This window comes from Leopardus geoffroyi, chromosome D3, assembly GCF_018350155.1.
Source record: "Leopardus geoffroyi isolate Oge1 chromosome D3, O.geoffroyi_Oge1_pat1.0, whole genome shotgun sequence".
NCBI lineage: Eukaryota > Metazoa > Chordata > Mammalia > Carnivora > Felidae > Leopardus > Leopardus geoffroyi.
The window spans coordinates 31597652-31618066 of NC_059339.1; the positions used below are offsets into that span (position 1 = coordinate 31597652).

The 20415-nt window shown below is 38.4% G+C and overlaps 1 protein-coding gene across 3 annotated transcripts in view; it reads right to left on the reverse strand.

Annotated features, from left to right (window-relative positions):
- Positions 1-20415, reverse strand: part of CEP192 (centrosomal protein 192) — a 134623-nt gene that overhangs the window by 14577 nt on the left and 99631 nt on the right. For all 3 annotated transcript variants that reach the window (XM_045458934.1, XM_045458932.1, XM_045458933.1), the window contains exons 32-41: positions 18052-18312; positions 17698-17813; positions 15545-15654; positions 12771-12921; positions 7435-7613; positions 6701-6824; positions 4815-4920; positions 4174-4381; positions 1424-1503; positions 381-476 (exon numbers count right to left, since the gene is read on the reverse strand). In XM_045458934.1, the coding sequence (XP_045314890.1) occupies positions 381-476; positions 1424-1503; positions 4174-4381; positions 4815-4920; positions 6701-6824; positions 7435-7613; positions 12771-12921; positions 15545-15654; positions 17698-17813; positions 18052-18312 (1431 nt within the window). The remainder of the gene's footprint in view (positions 1-380; positions 477-1423; positions 1504-4173; positions 4382-4814; positions 4921-6700; positions 6825-7434; positions 7614-12770; positions 12922-15544; positions 15655-17697; positions 17814-18051; positions 18313-20415) is intronic.

Genomic DNA, 20415 nt, shown 5'->3' on the forward strand with positions numbered 1-20415 from the left:
ACTGACTTGTTTTTAAGTAGTGGTAGATGTTTCTCATAGGGCTAGTGGACAAAACTATTGCCTAGATTAGAGCTACTCGAAGTGTGTTCTAAGTACTGGCAGCCTGCAGGCACATGAAGTGCTTATACCAAAACGTAAATCAATCCTACCACTAAGTATGGCATTTTGTTTAGCTATGTAGAAAGCAAGACCTCTGCTGCAGGAAGCACTCGACTGACTTGTACTGAGGCAGACCTCTTCTCCTATGGCAACCTGGCTGTTAGCAGCACTAGTCTAGATGAAGCAACTACTGTGGGTGGAAACAAAAGCACTCCTGGTCAAACAACACCAGTTTCTTACCAAAAGCTGTAAAAAAAAAAAAAAAAAATGTCAACACTCACCTTTTGAATTCCATGGCTTTCCAGTATACCAGAAATAGGAGAACATCTGAATGCTGCATAGGTAGCTCTAAAGACATCTCCACTGTCATTGACTCCCTACAATCATTTAAGCAATCAAATGAAAAAATATAAAAGTCAGTTCATCAATTCAGAGTGAGACCGTTATCTTTATGGTTACCAAGGACACACAAACCGGTTTTGTAGGGCACAGGAGAGCTCAAAGCCTGCCTAGAAGCAGGAGTGCTACTAAACTCAGCTCACACAAGACCTCATGCTGCCTCTCCTCCCTCCATCAGCAACTATTCCTTCCTGGCTACAGTCATCTTTAGGATGACGCTCATAATATCAAAGGATTTGCCTTCTCCTCGAAAACCCTGAAGACCCTGTTGAATGTGCATTTTAATAACCTATGCAAAACTAGTTGTTTATTTCTTTTCAGTAAGTCCAGCACTATCTTTTGCACGTATGTTGTGGGTATTGTGGCTCAAAACTGCTTCTGTCACACAAAACACATGGCAAAAAGGCCACAGTGTTGTAAACAACACACATGACAACATGCTTAATTCAGACAGAACCTACTGGCAGAGACTATTTGCAGTATACAGTAGCTAGCACGCACTGACACAGAACATTCACTTCTGTCTCCTGCACTAGCTCCTACCCGCTGAAAACACAAAACAGCACTCAGAACAAGGGAGAGAAAAATGAATGCACATGTGCACGCGCATACACACAATGTTCCATAATAACGCTTTTATATATTTTTCAAAATAGTTATTTCAGATAAAAATCAGGACTGTAGAAGGTAGTTCATTAAATGAGCAAGCCCAGATTTTCACATCCATTCTGTAATTTGACTCTCAAAACCACCTTCTGAAAAAGATGGAGCATATATTAGCCACATCTATAGAGAAAATCAAGTAAGTGAATTAGTGGAACTAAAAACGACAGTAATTTCAACCTATGCTCATAACTCAGTTTTAAAACACCCTGCATAAAGTTTAAACATTAAAATGAATATATTTAAGGCCATTACTACTGACCTTGACATAAGGTGGAGCTAAAGATGACAGATGCCACTTCACTTCTGTGTTACCATGATTCTCAAGTTCCAGAAAATTTTCTACAAGGAACACACATATCACAACTCAATTCTTGCAGAGGTAAGTAAACAAGCAGATTACTGTGACAATGTGTAACAATGACTAATTACCTCATCATAGGGGGAAAAATACAATCATTAGATCCCCAGAGGAACCCAACAGGAATTTATAGTATTTTCTAACAAAATCAAGATTTACAAGTACCTTATTTTTTTTTTTAATGTTTATTTATTTTTGAGAGAGACAGAGCATGAGCAGGGGAGGGGCAGAGAAAGGAGACACAGAATCCGAAGCAGGCTCCAGACTCTGAGCTGTTAGCACAGAGCCTGACGCAAGGCTCAAACCCATGAGCTGTGAGATCATGACCTGAGCCGAAGCCAGATGCTTCACCAACTGAGCCACCCAGGTGCCCCTATCTTGTTTTGGTTTTTAATCAAAGTATAATGAAGGGCTTAAGCAAGAGAGCAATAAGATGATTTACATGTGTAAAGAATTACTGGCTGCTGTGGGAAAGAGAGACCGCTAGGGAGTCAGAGTAGATGAGGAGTCCTGGTAAGGCGCCACAGCAGCAGTTGAGAGAGGATGCACGGGGTGGTCTGTATCAGGCCTGAGTCACAGCAGTGGGAGGAAAAGCAGTGGGCAGACAGGGGATCCATTCTGAAGACAGACTGCAAAGGACTTGCTAGTGGACTGGATGAGGAGAGAGAGAGAGAGGAAAAGCAATCAACTTCCAGGGAATTGGATTAATGGGCAGACAGTGGTGCCACTCACTGACACAGGTTAAGGCTGGAGAAGCTGGTTTCATGGTAAATTAAGAGTTCTGTTTGTGAGATGCCCACCCATAGAAGCTGAGCAGGGTGCAGGGAGAGCAGAGAGAAAGAAGGGGACATAGGCAGGCCCAGGAAGAAGAGCCCTCAGTGGAACCTGAGAAGGAGCAAGTGAGGCAGGGAAAACCAGGAGAGGCACAAGAAGTATGTAGTCCAAGAAGGAAGGAGTGGTCGCCAGTGTCGAGAGGTCAAATTAACAAAGACCCATAAGCTTTGCACAGTGGCAGTATCATAGCCAATGAAGTTTATCAGAAGTGCAATTACTGCTAATTGAAAAAAAAGACCCATAGAAGAGATGCTCCCTTTTCAGTGACCTCTATAGCAGTGGGGTCAGGGCAAGATGGCAGCACCAGCTCTGCCACAGACTAAGAAAAGGAAGGCAGAGAGCACAATCCCACCATGAGGGAGGGATGCCGAGGAAGCAGGGAGAGCAGCAAGGAGACGAGGCCAAGGAAGGTATTCCTTAAACATGTGACGGCAGGGTGCCCTGTGTACCAACAGAAAGGCATCAACAAAGGGAGAAACTGATGACACAGGAGAAAGAAGAGGTGGAGTAAGGCCTTGAGAAGAGCCTAGCTTCCAAGCAGAAGAGTTTATCTGGGATGGAAGCAGAAGTCTTGCATTTAGTCTAATGGCTTTTATATTGGCAGTGAAGAGTGAGGCAAAGTCAAGAGCTAGGAAGAGTGAGAGCAGGAGCAGCAGATGGATGCTGAGAAGAGATGAAACTGTCAAACAATGGCCAGAAATGGGAAAGGACACACACCAAGGAGGGCTGGTAGGAAAGCCTGGTACTGAGGAGCATCTGAGAGCTGAGACCATGAATCCGTGGACACAGCCCCAGGTTTCTCCAGAAGTGCTGCCTAGTACAGTAGAGACATAGGGCTGGGAAAAGTCTGGCTCTAACAAGGGTTGGGATCTTGCCAGACAGGAATGCAGAAGGAGGGACACACGGCAGTTAAAAACATTCCTAAGGCAGTAACTGCAGTGACAGACCACAGAATTCAAGCAGAAGCGGACAAGGCTGGGTGGTAGAGAGTGAGAAGGTAGCAGGGCCAGAGGCCTGAACATCTGAATGAAGCCACAGAGCTGCTGGAACTCCCAGAGGACACGAGTGGGGAAGACGGGCGAAGCGATGGGTGATGGTTGGAGGGGGACAGTCTTGATGGACAGTAGAATCTGAGCATGAGTAGGAGACAAAGCCAGTGAGAGAGGCAAGGAGTGGAGGGTCATGTGACAGAAGGTCCAAACCCTTTCCAACAGGTCCCACATGTAATCCCATTCACTGAGACTGAGCCATCACGGGCAGGGGAGAGGGGAGAGCAAAAGCAGTGTTTTCAGGACATTTGAAGAATATTAGCAGTACTAAGTGTCCACTAGGTGACAAACATTGTGCCAAGTGCTTTACATATATTATTTCATTTACTCCTCAAAGCCCTCTCTGAGAGGAGTCAATTATGATGGTCATTTTACATATGGGGAAACTGAGTCTATTTAACCTCTGTAGCGCCTCAAAGTCACATTAGTGAGTGACAGAACCAGGTTTTACCCACTTTCCTCTCTTCGTCAGCTGCTAACTTATTAGCAGTCTAGTAAAAGACCTAGTGAGAACTGAGAAGGGATGGTTCTGACCAGGTAGAATCTGAGACTCCCAGAATATAAATAGTTCTTAAACACCTAGATTTAACATTTTAGGATTTTAAAGCTCCCCCAAATCCTGCCCATCATTGAAATGACTACCAGTGACCACCTCTCTCCTGAAACAGAGGACAATTTTATCCCTGTCATTACAATATGGCTCACTAAGAACAGTGTTAGACTCAACAGATCAGTGACCATTTGAATTACATAACTTGTGAGCCACACCTGAAGTTTCACCAGGTTCTGTTGCAGGAAAAGTAACAGTCTTGTTTCTTATCTCAACTTTTGTGGAAGGTGGTTTTGTCATTGGTTTTACCAGATGACAAACTGAAGGCTCAGTTCCTGGGGAAAGGATTCCAAATGGACTGGAAGCCAAACGAGTGAGGAGTTCTTTTTGGGTCAAGTCTTCTTGAATTTGAACTTTCACAATTTTCTGAAATGAGCCAAATAAAGGAGATAAGACAGAAATGGAGCTATCATTTTAAAGAAACAATTCCTATTTTTAAATCACGGTGGAGAAAAGTAATGCCAAACAAATGGAAAACACTGATGGATGAGAAAGTTTATTCAGATCTCGAAGTGAATCTTTGACTCCTCCCTCTCTTCCCCAACTCCCTTCTTTTTCAAAGTAGATTTTGCAAATTAGTAATGGTTTCTAGGCCCCACTCTCCATTCCTGCCCCCACTCAGGAGAACTGTTCAGATCGCTAATGGAAAAACTATGTGCTAAGTGCTCTGTCTGAATAAGTCTAGTTCAGCTGAAAGAATAGCCCCCTTCATTTCATTTCTGAGATGTTAGAGCTAATAAGCCTCCTGACACTTAAGCTGCAAAACAGGAAAAATTTGCTTAAAAAACACGAAAAGTACCTTCTGTCCATTGTCACAGTGTATATAAATCAAACCACTCCATGGGAACATTGACTGTTTTGTGGATAAGGAGGAATTAGGACTCACAAGAATTTGTAGCTTACTCCTAAAAAGAAAGAATTTAATAATGAAAAGCAAGAACATCCTATACTTTAATAGCAATAACCACAGAGTTATCAATACTGTTCCATCAATGACCAACTCTTTCCTTGTTGCTCAAGAAGGAGCTGAGAAGAGGTGAGATCCCATCCACATGTGATTTTATATCAGCCCCACCTCCGTGGCTCACAAAAAGTTGAGTGACATAAACCTATGAACCGAAGGGGAAAACTCATGTGAAAAGAGACCGGGCCATAGAAATACCATTTAAAAAGCAATTCAAAAAATAAAAAGCAATTCAAAATTAAAACTTCTGGAGCAAAAGACTAAAATACAGAAGCTCTGAGGCACTTTATCACAAAACTTATCATAATAATGATACAGTCACAGTATAAAGGGAATTAAATAACTGGGAAAGAAACTGGAAGAAAAAGGGGGGATGGGAAATAAATGAAATATTGTGGTTTTTTTTTAATTTTTAAAAAATGTTTTATTTATTTTTAAGAAAGAGAGAGAGACAGAACATGAGTGCAGGCAGGGGGCAGAGAGAGAGGGAGACACAGAATCCTTAGCAGGCTCCAGGCTCTGAGCTGTCAGCACAGGGCCTGATGCGGGGCTTGAACCCAGGAACCGTGAGATCATGACCTGAGCCGAAGTCGGACGCTTAACCGACTGAGCCACCTAGGTGCCCCAACAATATTGCTATTTACCCAGTTGCTAAAATTTTGTGCTCACTGTTCTCTTCAAGAGCTATGGAATGTCAAAGAAGACTTTTAAATGTGGACAATGTAATCAGATTTGTGACTTAGAAGAAACGACCAGTTACAAAGGATACGTTGGCATACATATCAAAAATGGCAGAGCAAGATTATTTTCCATTCCTAATGGCTAAATACACAGGGTGACAGAAAAAGTGATTCATGAACAATTCATTTCCCTAACTTTCCAACCATTAATCAGTAAATGTTTAATTGATTGCTTTGGTCCTAGGAATATTTCTCTGGAGTATGCCTAACCATACCTCAATACTAGTCACTAAACTCTCCTAAAATGCATACTCCATCACTTTGCAAAAGTTAATAAATTCATGCTGCTCTTCTGCAAAGTTGCTATCCCCAAACAGGTAGTGACTTTCAGACGTGAATGTTCTGTGCTGACCCAGACAACGTTCCTGAAAAGCTGTAGAACTGCAGCTTTACCTCCTATCAGTAACTAAGCTGCACACAGTGGACAGCTGTTCACCAGCATTTGGTCCCAAATACTTCCTTCTGTCTTAGACTAGTCTTTGTGCAAAACAGCAAGCTAGGTTATGGCTCAGACATATTAAACATCAGGAAGCTTTGTCTATAAAATGTCCTTTAGACAAAACAAGCTGAATAAATTGAGCCAGACCTAAGATAACCAAGGATAGAACCCTCTGGGCTTTAGGGACTACCACCTCTCATCGTATGCCCAACTGCATCCCTTGCTTTGTAATTTGGTAGGCAGAGTAACACATCTACACATTCTGATGTTTTCCACTCCAGGAAATCCTTCCCACGTCACTCATACCTCTTGACCCTTTTAGGCTATGTACACCATAACTGGCTGTGGACATGGTCTACTATTCTGCTAAAGAGCATGAATCCTGAAGTTCACTGTGGTCCCACAAAACCAAATGGAGCTCAGTACAGGGAGCATATGGCAAAATTCTAATGAATAAGTTAAAATGGCGTATTATTTGATCCTTAAAAAGTCACCATGTTAATACCTGAATAAAATCTGGAGGAAAAGGAAGTCATACTTACTCTGGTGGGATAAATCCATGTTGTGGTGTTACTGTAAGGCAATGTGCTGGCCAGTACAACTCAAATTTCAGTAACCTAATGGAATTATTTAAAATCTGGAAACATGCAGTTTTTGCCAGGTCACCTATTATATCAGATAAGTAAGATATAACTTACATTTAGCATTAGTGAAAAAAAAATTAATAAATAGTAAAAATGAATCCTAAATACATTAGTCTACCATCTTATTTTGCTTTACAGGAATTTCAAATCCCTGGTAAAAGAAGACCATTTGTTTACTCTTGGAAACTATAAAGATACTGAACAAAGTTCAACACCCTGAACAAAGAAAAAAGGACATCTGGAAATTGTTACCCACTGGTCTTATCTTGGGCACATACATTGGTACCATATTTTTTCCTACTCTGAGCCAACTATATCGATGTTAAGACTTAGTAAAATAGGCCAAGTACCTTGGGGCAAGGGATGTGGTAGGATGAAGGGCCCATGGGTGAGTGGCCCTGCCATATGGGGAATTGGGAGCTTGAAATGAGGACCATGGCCTTGTGCCGGACAACGTTCTGGTTGAGCGTGAGGTAGGTCTCAAAGAGACCTACGTAGAAGAGGACCTGTGTAAGCCACTGGTCACCTTTGCATACAGTCCATGAACATTACTAGATGAGCCACAGACTCAGAATGAGTATAGGCCTGGTTTCCAGAGCTCACTGCTGTTGTGTTGTTGTTGATATACTCACAAGGAGAAGGAGCTATCAAAATCAAGTGTTCAGGCTGGACAGCCCACATTTCCTTCGAGAATGATTTATCTTGAGGTGGGCGAACAGCTTCTGAAAGAAGTGGAGAACCTTGAGGACCTTTAACTGGCAAAACATCCAAAGAAACATTGCCACCATGTTTCCCAGAACCTTCAGATTCACTACAGAGAGAGACAGAAACAGAGAGGGGGAGAGGAAAAAAATAAAATATGAATAAAAGCTTATGACTAAGAATGTTAACCATTTGCCATACACTGCAAATGAAATACCATGTTTTCTCACCAACATTTTTACTGTGATATTTTACTTTTTGGTTGAATAGAAGTTGTGTATTGAAATATAATAATGTTCTCAAAAAAAAAAAAAAATCTAATGATGTTCTGCTTTAAAAAAAAAAAAAGATAAAAAGCCAGACTGTGTCACCTTTTTATATGAATTCTTCCTAAGTCTAAAAACATTCAGAGGTGCCTGGGTGGTTCAATCAGTTAAGTGTCTGACTTCAAGTCAGGTCATGACCTTGCAGTCTGTGAATTCAAGCCCCATGTCAGGTTCTGTGCTGACAGCTCAGAGGCTGGAGCCTACTTTGGATTCTGTGTTTCCCTCTCTCTCTGCTCCTCTCCTGCTCACACTGTCTCTCAAAAATGATTAAATGTTGGGGCGCCTGGGTGGTGCAGTCGGTTAAGCGTCCGACTTCAGCCAGGTCACGATCTCGCGGTCCGTTGAGTTCGAGCCCCGCGTCAGGCTCTGGGCTGATGGCTCAGAGCCTGGAGCCTGTTTCCGATTCTGTGTCTCCCTCTCTCTCTGCCCCTCCCCCGTTCATGCTCTGTCTCTCTCTGTCCCAAAAATAAATAAACGTTGAAAAAAAAAAAAAAAATGATTAAATGTTAAAAAAAAAAAATTAAAAAAAATAAAAACATTTAGATAAAACTAAAGGTGCATTATGTAATATATTGTGTATCTTTCATGGAATAAAAATTCTTCACTGTGTATTCTTAATGTTTAAAAAATACAGTATAGGTCTAATATTATTATACTAATCTTTAATTAGAATATTCAATGATTTCTTTACTGTCTTGACCTCAGCATGCCATCTGAAGTCTCTTAAAAGGTTTACCAGAAAACTACCCAATATTAAGAATTTTTTAAAAACAACAAAACTTTTTTCATTAAAAACAAATTTTTTTTTTAATGTTTATTTTTGAGAGAGAGAGAGAGAGAGAGAGACAGAATGCGAGCAGGGTAGGGGCAGAGAGAGAGGAAGACACAGAATCCAAAGCAGACTTCAGGCTCTGAGCTGTCAGCACAGAGTCCAGCGCGGGGCTCAAATCCATGAACTGCGAGATCATGACCTGAGCTGAAGTCGAATGCTCAACCAACTGAGCCACTCAGGCGCCCCCCAAAACAACAAAACTCTTAATGTATCTATAACTGTACAGTGATAACTGGTTTCATGATGCTAACACCAAACATAGTCTTCCAGGCAAAATACTGTGGTGAGAAATGCTGATGAGGCTTAAGATTTGTAAGTGTTAAAAGTGTTTTCTAATAAGCCTTAGATTACAAAAAATTGTAACTTGAATAAATTTTGTAATCACAGTAGCACATGATTTACCTGAAGTTCAACGGGGCAGTGCCCAAATTCTTCTACCATACAGCAGAGCTACATCTTTATTTTAAGCAGACACTCAGCAGACAGAGGGAATCCTCTCCTCACCTCTTACCCATTGCCCTCTCACCTGCTCCTTTTGAAATCAGACCTCGACTGCCCAGAGAAATAATGGAGGCACCAGCCAATAAGTCAGAAACAATTTTTTAAAAATTATAAAGCTGATCCTTGGCTTTTTAGTTTCCTAAGAACCTGTTTCTCACAATTTAAGTGAATTTCAAAATAATTTTTAATGTGAACTACTATCTTTAATTATTTGATTACATATTTTAGAAAAAAATATCATTAAAAGTATAGGGACCCTTTTAATATATTGTTGAATTCAGTTTGCTAATATTTTGTTGAGGATTTTTACATCTGTATTCATCAAGGATAATGACCTGTAATTTTCTTTTTCTGTGGTGTTTTTGCCTAGTTTCATTATCAGGGTAATGCTGGTCACATTAAGAGAGTTTAGAAGACTTCCTTCCTCTTCAGCTTTCTGGAATAATTTGAGAAGGCTAGATACTAGCTTTTTGAACAGGAAGTCATCACAACAAAATGAAAAGGCAACCTACTGAAAGGGAGAGGATACTTGCAAATCATTTATCTGATAAAAGGTTACAATCCAAATTACATAAAGAACTTATACAACTCAGTATCAAAAAAATAACTAGCCTGATCAAAAAAATGGGCAGAGGACCTGAATAGACATTTCCCGAAAGAAGACATACAGATGACCAACAGGCACATGAAAAGATGCTCAACATCACTAAGCATCAGGGAAATGTAAACCAAAACCATAATGAGAAATCACCTCACACCTGTCAAACCGACTATTATCAAAGACAACAAATAAATGTTAGCGAAGATGGAGAGCAAAGGAATCCCATGTGCACTCCTGGTGGGAATGTAAACTGGTGTGGCCCCTAATGGAAAATAGTATGGAGGTTCCTCAAAAAATTAAAAATAAAGCTACCATATGATCTAGCAATTCTACTCTGAATATTCATCCAAAGAAAATGAAAATCCAACTGGAAGAGACATATGCACCCTTATGTTCATTGCATCATTATTTAAAACAGCCAAGATACAGAAGCGACCTGTGTCCATGACAGATGAATGGATAAAGATGTGGTTTATATACCCAGTGGAATATTAGTCATAAAAAAAGAATGAAACCTAACCACTTGTGACAACATGAACCTAGAGGGTATTATGCTAAGTGAAATAAGTCAGAGAAAAACAAATACTAAATGACTTCACCTATATGTAGAATCTAAAAAACAAAATGAATGAACAGACCAAAAAAACCAGACTCTTAGACACAGGAACAAACTGTTGGTTACAGGAGGCAGGGAGAGGGGTTAGGGGTGAGTGAAACAGGTGAAGGAGATTAAGAGGTACAAACTTACACTTATAAAATAAATTATGGGGATGGAATATATAGCATAGGAAATATAGTCAATAATATTATAAGTTTGGTGACAGATGATAAGTAGACTTATTGTGGGATCATTTCATTTCACAATGTATAAAAAAATCAAATCACTATGATGTACATCTCAAATGAATAGGATTATTGTATGTTAATTATACTCTAATAAAAACTTTTAAAAAGTATGGGAAAAGAGGGCAAGGTTAAATGAGCTGGAGGCTCCAGGTGGGTGGGTCTGAGTCAGCTATTAGTTGGTGGCTGGGACTTGTAGAGAACCCTCAGCCAACATGAGTTGGCAATGATGTGCCAAGGAGAAGATGAGAAGATTGGTTAAAAATAGGAGGATAGAGTAAAATTCAAATATACTGAGGATAATGAAGGCAGATTCTCAGTATTGGAGTTATCAGTATAAACTCATGATTTCAACATATTTATAAATAGATGTGGATACATGTGGATTTATATAAAATGCATATATTTCCTAGCTCTGTCCATGGAGGGAGCCTAGAAGTACTAACACCTGAAAAGCAATAGCACACTCATATCCCAGTTTCCAATACCATTTTCTACTAAAATGAACCAGGACCCCTATCCCAGGGCTGGGACAGGAAATGCATAAGACAAACCTAAAATAACCATCATGCCGGTGAATAAAAAGTCAGATTAAGCAACCGAATGAGGACAGTAAAGAATTTATACTGAATTCATCAGTCTGCCCAAATATAAGTAAGTACACAAAAGAGGGTGAAGTAAATCTCTTCCTCATAGTGGAAAGACAACTAGTAAATGTAAAAAGATAGAATTAGAAAATCACCATTTGGTAAATAAGACAGTACTAATATGATTCAAGCAATAATCATCAGTGGGTACTACAAGTTTGAAAAGGAATAAGATAACTCATCATCTCTAAGGATCTTCCTTTAAGACATTTATTAACTAACTACCATGAAGAAACCTGGCAGACACCATTTTAACTAAGTGATAAAAATATTTCAAGTAATGGGACAAATCAGCATTATTTAGCACCTGAGATGCGCTGAGGAAACAAACAGCATCGTATCTGTGATGTGAGGGACATTTTACAAAGTAACTAGTCTGTGCTCTACAAAAACATCAAGGTCACTCACTGGTAAGAAAAGGGTTAGCAGCTGGCCTGTGCCATTTTCCCCTTTTTACCAGGCAGGAAAAGTCCAGGAAAAAAAAAGAAAGATGACTCCGTCAAATCCCCTTGTAATGTTCCTAATGACATCTCCCAGCAATCATACTAATTTACTTTTCTATAGAATACTTATGAAGAATGTTCCTGGTCTGTCTAGAATTGGTTATGGTAAAGAAAATAAAAATTTATGAATTTTTTCAACATAGTTGTTTGAAAAAAATTATCACATAAGGTATGTAATTACACAAGAATAAAAGAGCTTTCATGATGGAAACAGCCACCCCTTCGTGTTAGTAATGTATCACGTGCACAGCTTAGAGACCTCATGTTAAATGTGAACTAGAGTGGAGTATTCATGTTGCAAGAAGGACCTAGGAAACACAATTAGCAATCCTGATTTCCTCATGTTTCATCTAAAATTGTTACTAAAGCTTAGTTCTGGGTAGTATCTTTGATTCTGTGGCTCTGATTTGATGATCCAACCTTCTGCGTTCTGTCGTGAAAGAGAAGGACAGACTGAAGAAGTATTCTATATTGAAAGAGGTAAAGAGACAGGCTAAATGTAACGTGTGATCTCAGATTAGATTCTGGACTAAAGAGGAAAGAAAAGAGGAGGTTTTTGCTTATTTCTTTGATTTAACTACAAAGAACTTTACTGGGGAACTGGGGAATCTGCATGAAATCTGTGGACTAGATGTTAGTACTGTAACAACACTAAGGTCCTAATCTGGATGGGTTTACTACAGCTATATAGGAGAGGGTCTGCATTTTTAGGAAACAGGATGAACTGGTCATCATGCCTCCAATTTACTCTTAAAAGGTACAGAAAAAAGTTATACACACATAAACAATAATAAGGTAAATGTGGCAAAATGTTAGCAACCAGGGAATCTCAATGCAGGTTTAATATGTACTATATTTAAACTTTCCTGTAAATTTAAAATTATTTCAACTTAAACCAAAATATAAAGATGTAATAAATATTTTGAGGCAAAAAAGTATGAAGGAAAGATCAGCTCTATGGGAATTAACTTCTCTTGAAATATGATGAGAGATGTTTTGTTTCTCTGTTTTACCTTTTAGATTCTACGCTAGCTTTGGAAGAAGGCTGAAGGAATTCACTGCTAGACACGGAGTCTCTGAATTCTCCAATTACTGAAAGTATAATTTTACGCATGTTTCCATAAAAGAGCTGAATATCATTAGGCCGTTGGGGAAGATCATACACTGAAATAGAAAATAATATTTGAAATATATGAATCTTCACATAATCATACCACAAAAATAAAACAGATAAATTTATACATTTACAGCAATAGGTTGGGGTGGGTGACATTTGATGTTTACAACTATTGACGAGGATGAAATTATAGGCAGCTCAGGCTCTGGCCTTGGATTTGGTGACCTAACCTCTCCAAGCTTTCATCTCCTCAAGGATAATATAAAAAGTTATGATCCATCTCAGGGGTTGTTGTGAGCATTAAAGTATGAATATGTTTAAAGCTACATATGGCATCAAGCTGACTGTGGGCCAGGTAACGTTTTAATCCCTTCATACATATTATTCTAGTTAGCTTTCACAGCAACTCTTTGAAGTAGGAATTATGTATTCTGGATTCTACATTTAAATTAGACATTAAGAATGACACTTTTTAAATGAAAAGTGTTTAAAAGAACACAGTAAGTATAAGTTGAAATTTGTAATAACCAAAGATACCGGACTACAAAAGTTTATATCAAGTGTGAAAATATTTGCCATAAATCACACATTTTACAAAACAAGATTATAAATACCTATAATAGTAATATACTCAAACAAACGTTATTCAAAATAACCACATAAAAAGTTCAACTGCAACACTCCCATAGATGATCTACTAAAACTAACCAACACAAAACAAAGTGGGATTGTTTCCTCCCTTCCTCTGGACAATAAATATACCACCTCAAGGAACCCAGTATTCTGGTGTCCCAAAGACCTACCTGAAGTCCTACCTCTTCCCCATCTTAGATGAGTGGTCTTGACAGATTACTTGGGCTCTTGGTTGGGTTTGTCAACACGACCCTTAATATAACACATTTCTTGAATTTCTGTACACACAACTCTCTCTCCTTGGACTATCCTTCCCCATTCTGGTCCTCATCTTCTCCATCTTATCAACTCCTCCCCATTCTAAGTGTTTCCATCTACAAAGCACAGTTCAGTTTAACTCTCTGATTAGGATCTTTCTTATGATGAAGAGATAAGGAAGGTAAAACTCAGAGGAGATGAAGTTGTAGAGATGGTCTTGAATTGCTTCAGCTCCAAATCCAAGGTTCGTTCTATACTCTGCACCCTTAACGCACTGCTGACAAGATTCATTTCAAATCTTTTCATTATTTAAAATTTTTTTTTTAATGTTTATTTATTTTTGAGAGACAGAGTGTGAGCGGTGGAGAGGGAGACAGCGTCCAAAGCAGGCTCCAGGCCCTGAGCTGTCCGCACAGAGCCCGATGCGGGGATTGAACTCACAAACCATGAGATCATGACCTGAGCCAAAGTTGGGCGCTTAACTGGCTGAGCCACCCAGGCACCCCTCTTTTCACTATTTTTAACTATCCATCCCAACTTTCCCTTTGAGCAGATGACTTAGACTCCTAACTACTGAAAAGATGAGTATTCTGCATCACCTCTACATAGGCATAAATATCCTTTTACCATTTCATAATTTAGAAGCAATATATACTTTACCATTAAAAAAACCCTAGAAAACAGGAGTGCCTGGTTGGCTCAGTCAGTTAAGTGTCCAATTCTTGATTTCGGCTCAGGTCATGATCTCACAGTTTGTGAGTTTGAGACCCATGTTGGGGTTCAACAAGGGGCTCCCTCTCTCTGCCCCTCACCCGCCTTCTCTTTTCCTTTCTCTGTCTCTCAAAATAAACTTAAAAAAAAAAACCTAGAAAACAAAAATGAAGGAAAAAAACATGACCACCTGAAATTCTACTACCAGAACATAACCACTGGTAATATCTGGTGTCTAAATCCTGCGATTTTACCTGTGAAGCTGTAATATAGACACATTAAATTATTTTTACCATAAGACCTTATTATGCAACTTTAAAATAATTAAGTTATTTTAAAATAAAATAATAAGACATTCTCATGTCTTTAATATAAAATCTTGTCATTATTTTAATAGCATCAACATTTTCTATTACATAATCGATGCCTTATTCTTGGACATTTAGGTTACTTCTTGCTATTATAAACAACACTGTGGTAAAAATCTGTCCATTTTCACATAATTTGTATGTGTCAAGACATGTTTTTTTGTATCAGTAATAAACACTATTAGATGCTTGAATGGTTCAGCTCAAATAGAGCTAAATATCTAGGTTGGAGCTATTCCACCGCTGTCTATTTTGGATTGATTGATTGATTGATTGATTGATTTTGCCACCATCACATCCTCCATAAACTGCACAGCCGGCACAAATCTCAAAATGAGTTCAAGTTTTTCCAATGATTAAATCTTAAATAGTAATTACTCTGGATTTAATAATGACCATTCATTCTCCTGTTTACAAGTCTACCCATAAAGTAGGTGTCATAAGATTATTCATAACATCTAACATTTATATAGCAAAGCTCTCTCATTTCATCTTCACAACAATTCTGTATGCATGAGAAGATAGATATTATTATTCTCATTTTACAAATAAGGAAACTGAATCTACGTAACATCGAAAGCCATACAGCAGAATTGTGGCTCAAACTCAGCCTAACTCCACGATCTAAACTAATACTCTTTCCCCTTATATTACATCACTGGACCTAGGTAAATCTTTTGGGTCATGATGAAATTCTTACCTTCAGTTACTTGTAACTCATCCTGAAATGTTTCAGCAAAATCAATGTTCTGCAGCACACTATGTTCTGGAAGTATTTGTTCTATAATGCCTGGTTTGTGCAATAGGGCTCTGCCAACAGAGATTTTTACTCAAAAACTATTTTACATAAATTCAATTTTCATTAGTGTATTTGGCAAATCTCACAAACAGCATGAATGATTCATTAGTATATAGATCTCATGTCTTAAATCCTAATATAAGTAATTTTTAAAAGAAAATCTGTTTTGGACGTTCCCTTAAAAGTTATACATGGCAGTGCAGTCATCAATTTCAGTTAAATATTAACATCAAAATGAGAACTCCCTACTGTAAGAGTAGAAAGAAGAGTAAAATTAGATTATCTTCAGGTCTTACATTTTCATTATTTGTAAGAATTTGATCATAGTTAGAAATCTGTCTCAGAAAAAAAACAAAAGAATAGGCCAAGAACATGATTTAAGTACATGAGAGAGGGACATTTAAATTACCATGTAACTATATTTACCTGGCCTCTTCTAGAGAATCTCTGAGGTGAGAGAATTGAAATGTAAATTTCTCTGTAATACTGTGATGTTCACAAACAAAAGAAATTATATGCTGTACACATGCAGCAAAGAGGGGTTCTAAAACAATATGCTGATTGTTATATCCCAGTAGAGAAAAAGGGAAAAATAAAAACCAATACCCAGTAATCTAATTTCTCCAAATGTCAGTTTCTGTATCTAAAATACTTACTTGACAAACAAAACCAGGTTCAAAGTTGAGATCTTGGGTCTATTCTAACATCATGTAGCAACATATCACTCAAATCGCTTTTTTTTTTTTTTAATTTTTTTTTTAACATTTATTTATTTTTGAGACAGAGAGAGATAGAGCATGAACGGGGAAGGGTCAGAGAGAGAGAGAGAGAGAGAGAGAGAGAAACACAGAATCCGAAACAGGCTCCAGGCTCTAAGCTGTCAGCACAGAGCCGGACGCAGGGCTCTAACTCACGGACTGCAAGATCATGACCTGAGCCGAAGTCGGATGCCCAACCGACTGAGCCACCCAGGAGCCCCTCAAATCTCGTTTTTAACATTCCAATAATCCTTAACAGATTAAAAATAAAACAATTTCCTAAATTACATACCAAAATAGAACATAGCAGAGCACAAAGGGTTGGAAGAAGGAAATTTGGTATATGCATATACCCCTCCCCCACTGAGAGCTAATGATTTCCTACTGACAGATGAAATATCGTGAGCTTTGTTTATTTTATATTCAGTCCTCTAGGCTAGGAAGCAGATTTTTATAACACAAGAATTCTGAATTCAACATACAAGAATGTTACCTATGTTTAAATCACATCTAAATCTAAATGTCTAAATTTGACATTTCTGTATATTAAACTATATTTAGAGGTACCAAATTTTCTAGAAGCACATGTTTTAAGCTGGCATGTGTTTTAACATCCTACACACTTCTAAACACAACTTGATCCTTTCCAATAATTCACAACATTCCTAGAAATACTACAAATAAGTCAGGTGTGTTTATATACAATATATTTTTTCAGTAGTTCTTAAATCTTTTCTTTTTTTTTAAAAATTTTTTTTTTCAACGTTTATTTATTTTTGGGACAGAGAGAGACAGAGCATGAACGGGGGAGGGGCAGAGAGAGAGGGAGACACAGAATCGGAAACAGGCTCCAGGCTCTGAGCCATCAGCCCAGAGCCTGATGCGGGGCTCGAACTCACGGACCGTGAGATCGTGACCTGGCTGAAGTCGGACGCTTAACCGACTGCGCCACCCAGGCGCCCCTCTTAAATCTTTTCTAAACTTGACGTACCATCATTAGGAAGATCGTCCTGTTATGAAGTCTAAGGTGCCTATTTGCATAAAAGAGAAGGGGCACAATAGGTATGCCTAGTAAAGAACGCACACTGCAAACACAGCAGATGCGTTTCCTACAGGCATTTCTTTCCTCACAATGTGGTGGACTGTCAGCCACACAAATTTTACCAAGATTTTTCATCTACCGGTTCACTAAGAAGTAGCTGAGCATGTTCTATAAATTTCAAGTCCCAAACCATTTTTAAGCCTTCATTATTTCTACTGAATAGTTCCCAACATGATCTAATATAAGTAACTTACCTTCGATACTGCTGCCTTGAGATTTCATCACCACCAAAGAAGTATACAGTTGACAGTTCTGTTATAGTTGTAGAACTGTTCTCTCTGTCTGAAGGATTATATATTATAGTAACATCCTGATGCCAAGAAAAACAAATCAGGAGTAAATATTAAATATTTTTAAGTCATTTCATTCTGAATTAACTATCATATGAACCTAAACAGTCAACAGACATGGATGTATATGATAGCATTTCTGAAAAGGTAAGTACTTCCATTCCTTATTACTTTCAACTATTAATTTTTATTCATAAAATACATAATTATTAACTTAACCTAAAAATGAATTCCTATTTTTTGTGCACTCATACTTACTTCTTGTGTTTTTTCCTTGAGCACAAATTTATCTGGAAAAATCCTTAATACTTTAGGATCCAGCAAAATTTTTTTCTGAGAATCCTTAAAACCTACTGCTTTAACAAAAGCTGCCCGAGAGCCAGTGTTATGAACAGAAAAAACAATTCTACTTTCTTTTCCAGGTATTAAGTCATTCACTGTTACCATGTAACTGTCAGATAACTTTTTAACATCTTCCAAAATAAGATTACTTGTTCCTCCATATCCAGACAAAGGTATCTAAAAGGAGAACATATATAAATCCAAAATTATTTTTATGTAAGTAAAAAGAAGATTAAATTAAAGCCAGAAAAGAAAACCCATACCAATTTAATACAATTAAAATTATTATTCTTGGGGCACCTGGGTGGCTCAGTCGGTTAAGTGTCCAACTCTTGATTTCTCATAGTTCAAGAGTTCAAGCCCTGAGTTGGGCTCTGTGCTGACAGTGTGAAAATTCTCTCTCTCCCTCTCTTTTTCTGCCCCTCCCCTGATCATGCTCTCTCTCAAAAATAAATAAATAAACATTAAAAAGAAATTATTACTCTTTGTGTACTTTGGTTGGTAGTTATCCCACTTCCAGCCCCGCATTATACTGAAGAACTTCTCTTAGGAGAAAAACAAAGAGTTGCAAAATTATTTACCTTCCAATATGCTAAATTATCTCATTGTTATAAAAGCCAAGCTTAGATAATAAAGGAATAAAAGATAAGTATAAATAAACTTGTTTAAGAAGTGTTTAGGGTGGGAGCACCTGAGTGGCTCAGTTGGTTAAGCATCCAACTTCAGCTCAGGTTATGATCTCACAGTTTGTGCGTTAGAGCCCCATGTCAGGCTTTGTGCTGACAGTCTGGACCCTTCTTTGGATTCTGTGTCTCCCTTTCTCTCTCTCTCTCTGTCCCTCCCCTGCTCACCCTGTCTCTCTCTGTCAAAAGTAACATTAAAAAAAAACAAAAACAAACAAAAAAAAACAAGTGTTTAGGGTGGAACATGTTTATAATTTACTTTGAAATGCATTACAAAAAGAGATGAATTGATGGATGGTTAGATATGTGATAACATAAATATAGCAAAACATTTAATTGTGGAATCTAAGTGGTAGGGTGAAAGCTCACCATATAATTCTTCCAACTTCCCAGTAATTCTCAATTTTGAAAATGAAATGTGTTGGTGAAAAAAATCTATTGTTCTATAATCCTGTTAGCCTTTGGTCTACCAGAGTGAGAAAGAAGTGTGCCAAAGGGACCAAACAGAAGCCAAGAACTCAAACAATTCTCAAGAGGACAGACCCCCCTGGTAGCTGGGGTGCAGAATGGAGGCAGGCTTTAGGTGCCAACTGGTGCTGTCTCTAAGCCAGGCTGCTTCCACAGGGCTTAGCACTACCAGGAAATAAGGATTCACAGAATAAAGTCTATAAATAAAAATGTAGGAAAACAGGTATGCTGCTGGAAAACAAACTTCCCATACCTTTTAAAAATGCACTCCTTTAAAAATGACCTATCATTTCCAATTATTAAAATAGTTCTAGGGCACCTGGATCCCTCAGTCATTAAGCATCTGACTTCGGCTGAGGTCATGATCTCACAATTCGTGAGTTCGAGTCCCACTTCGGGTAAGCATAAGCCCTGCTTCGGGTGAGCTCGAGCCCTGCTTCGGGTAAGTCCCACTTTTCTCTTTCTCTCTCTTTCTCTCTTTCTCTCTTTCTCTCTCTCTCTCTCCGCCCCCACCCCATCCTGGGATTCTCATTCTCTCTCTCTCTCTCTCTCTCTCTCTCTCTGCCCCTTGCTCAGTTGTGCCCTCCTCTCTCTCTCTCTCTCAAAACACATAATAAAATAAAATAAAATACGTTCCAAAGAATACCTTGCAAACTTGAAAACATCAGTAGCTTATTTTGAGTTGTATTATGCACTTAAAATAACGTTTTGAAAAATTAAATTTAGGGACCTCATCAATTGGTACTGGCTTGCCAAAATGAGTACAGATTAGTAGTATTTAATTTTTTTAATTTTTAATGTTTTTTTAGCTCACATTTTAATTTTTTAAAAAATTTACATCCAAATTAGTTAGCATATAGTGAAACAACAATTTCAGGAGTAGATTCCTTAATGCCCCTTACCCATTTAGCCCATCCCCCCTCCCACAACCCCTCCAGTAACCCTCAGTTTGTTCTCCATATTTATGAGTCTCTTCTGTTTTGTCCCCCCTCCCTGTTTTTATATTATTTTTGTTTCCCTTCCCTTATGTTCATCTGTTTTGTCTCTTAAAGTCCTCATATGAGTGAAGTCATATGATTTGTGTCTTTCTCTGACTAATTTCATTTAGCATAATACCCTCCAGTTCCAC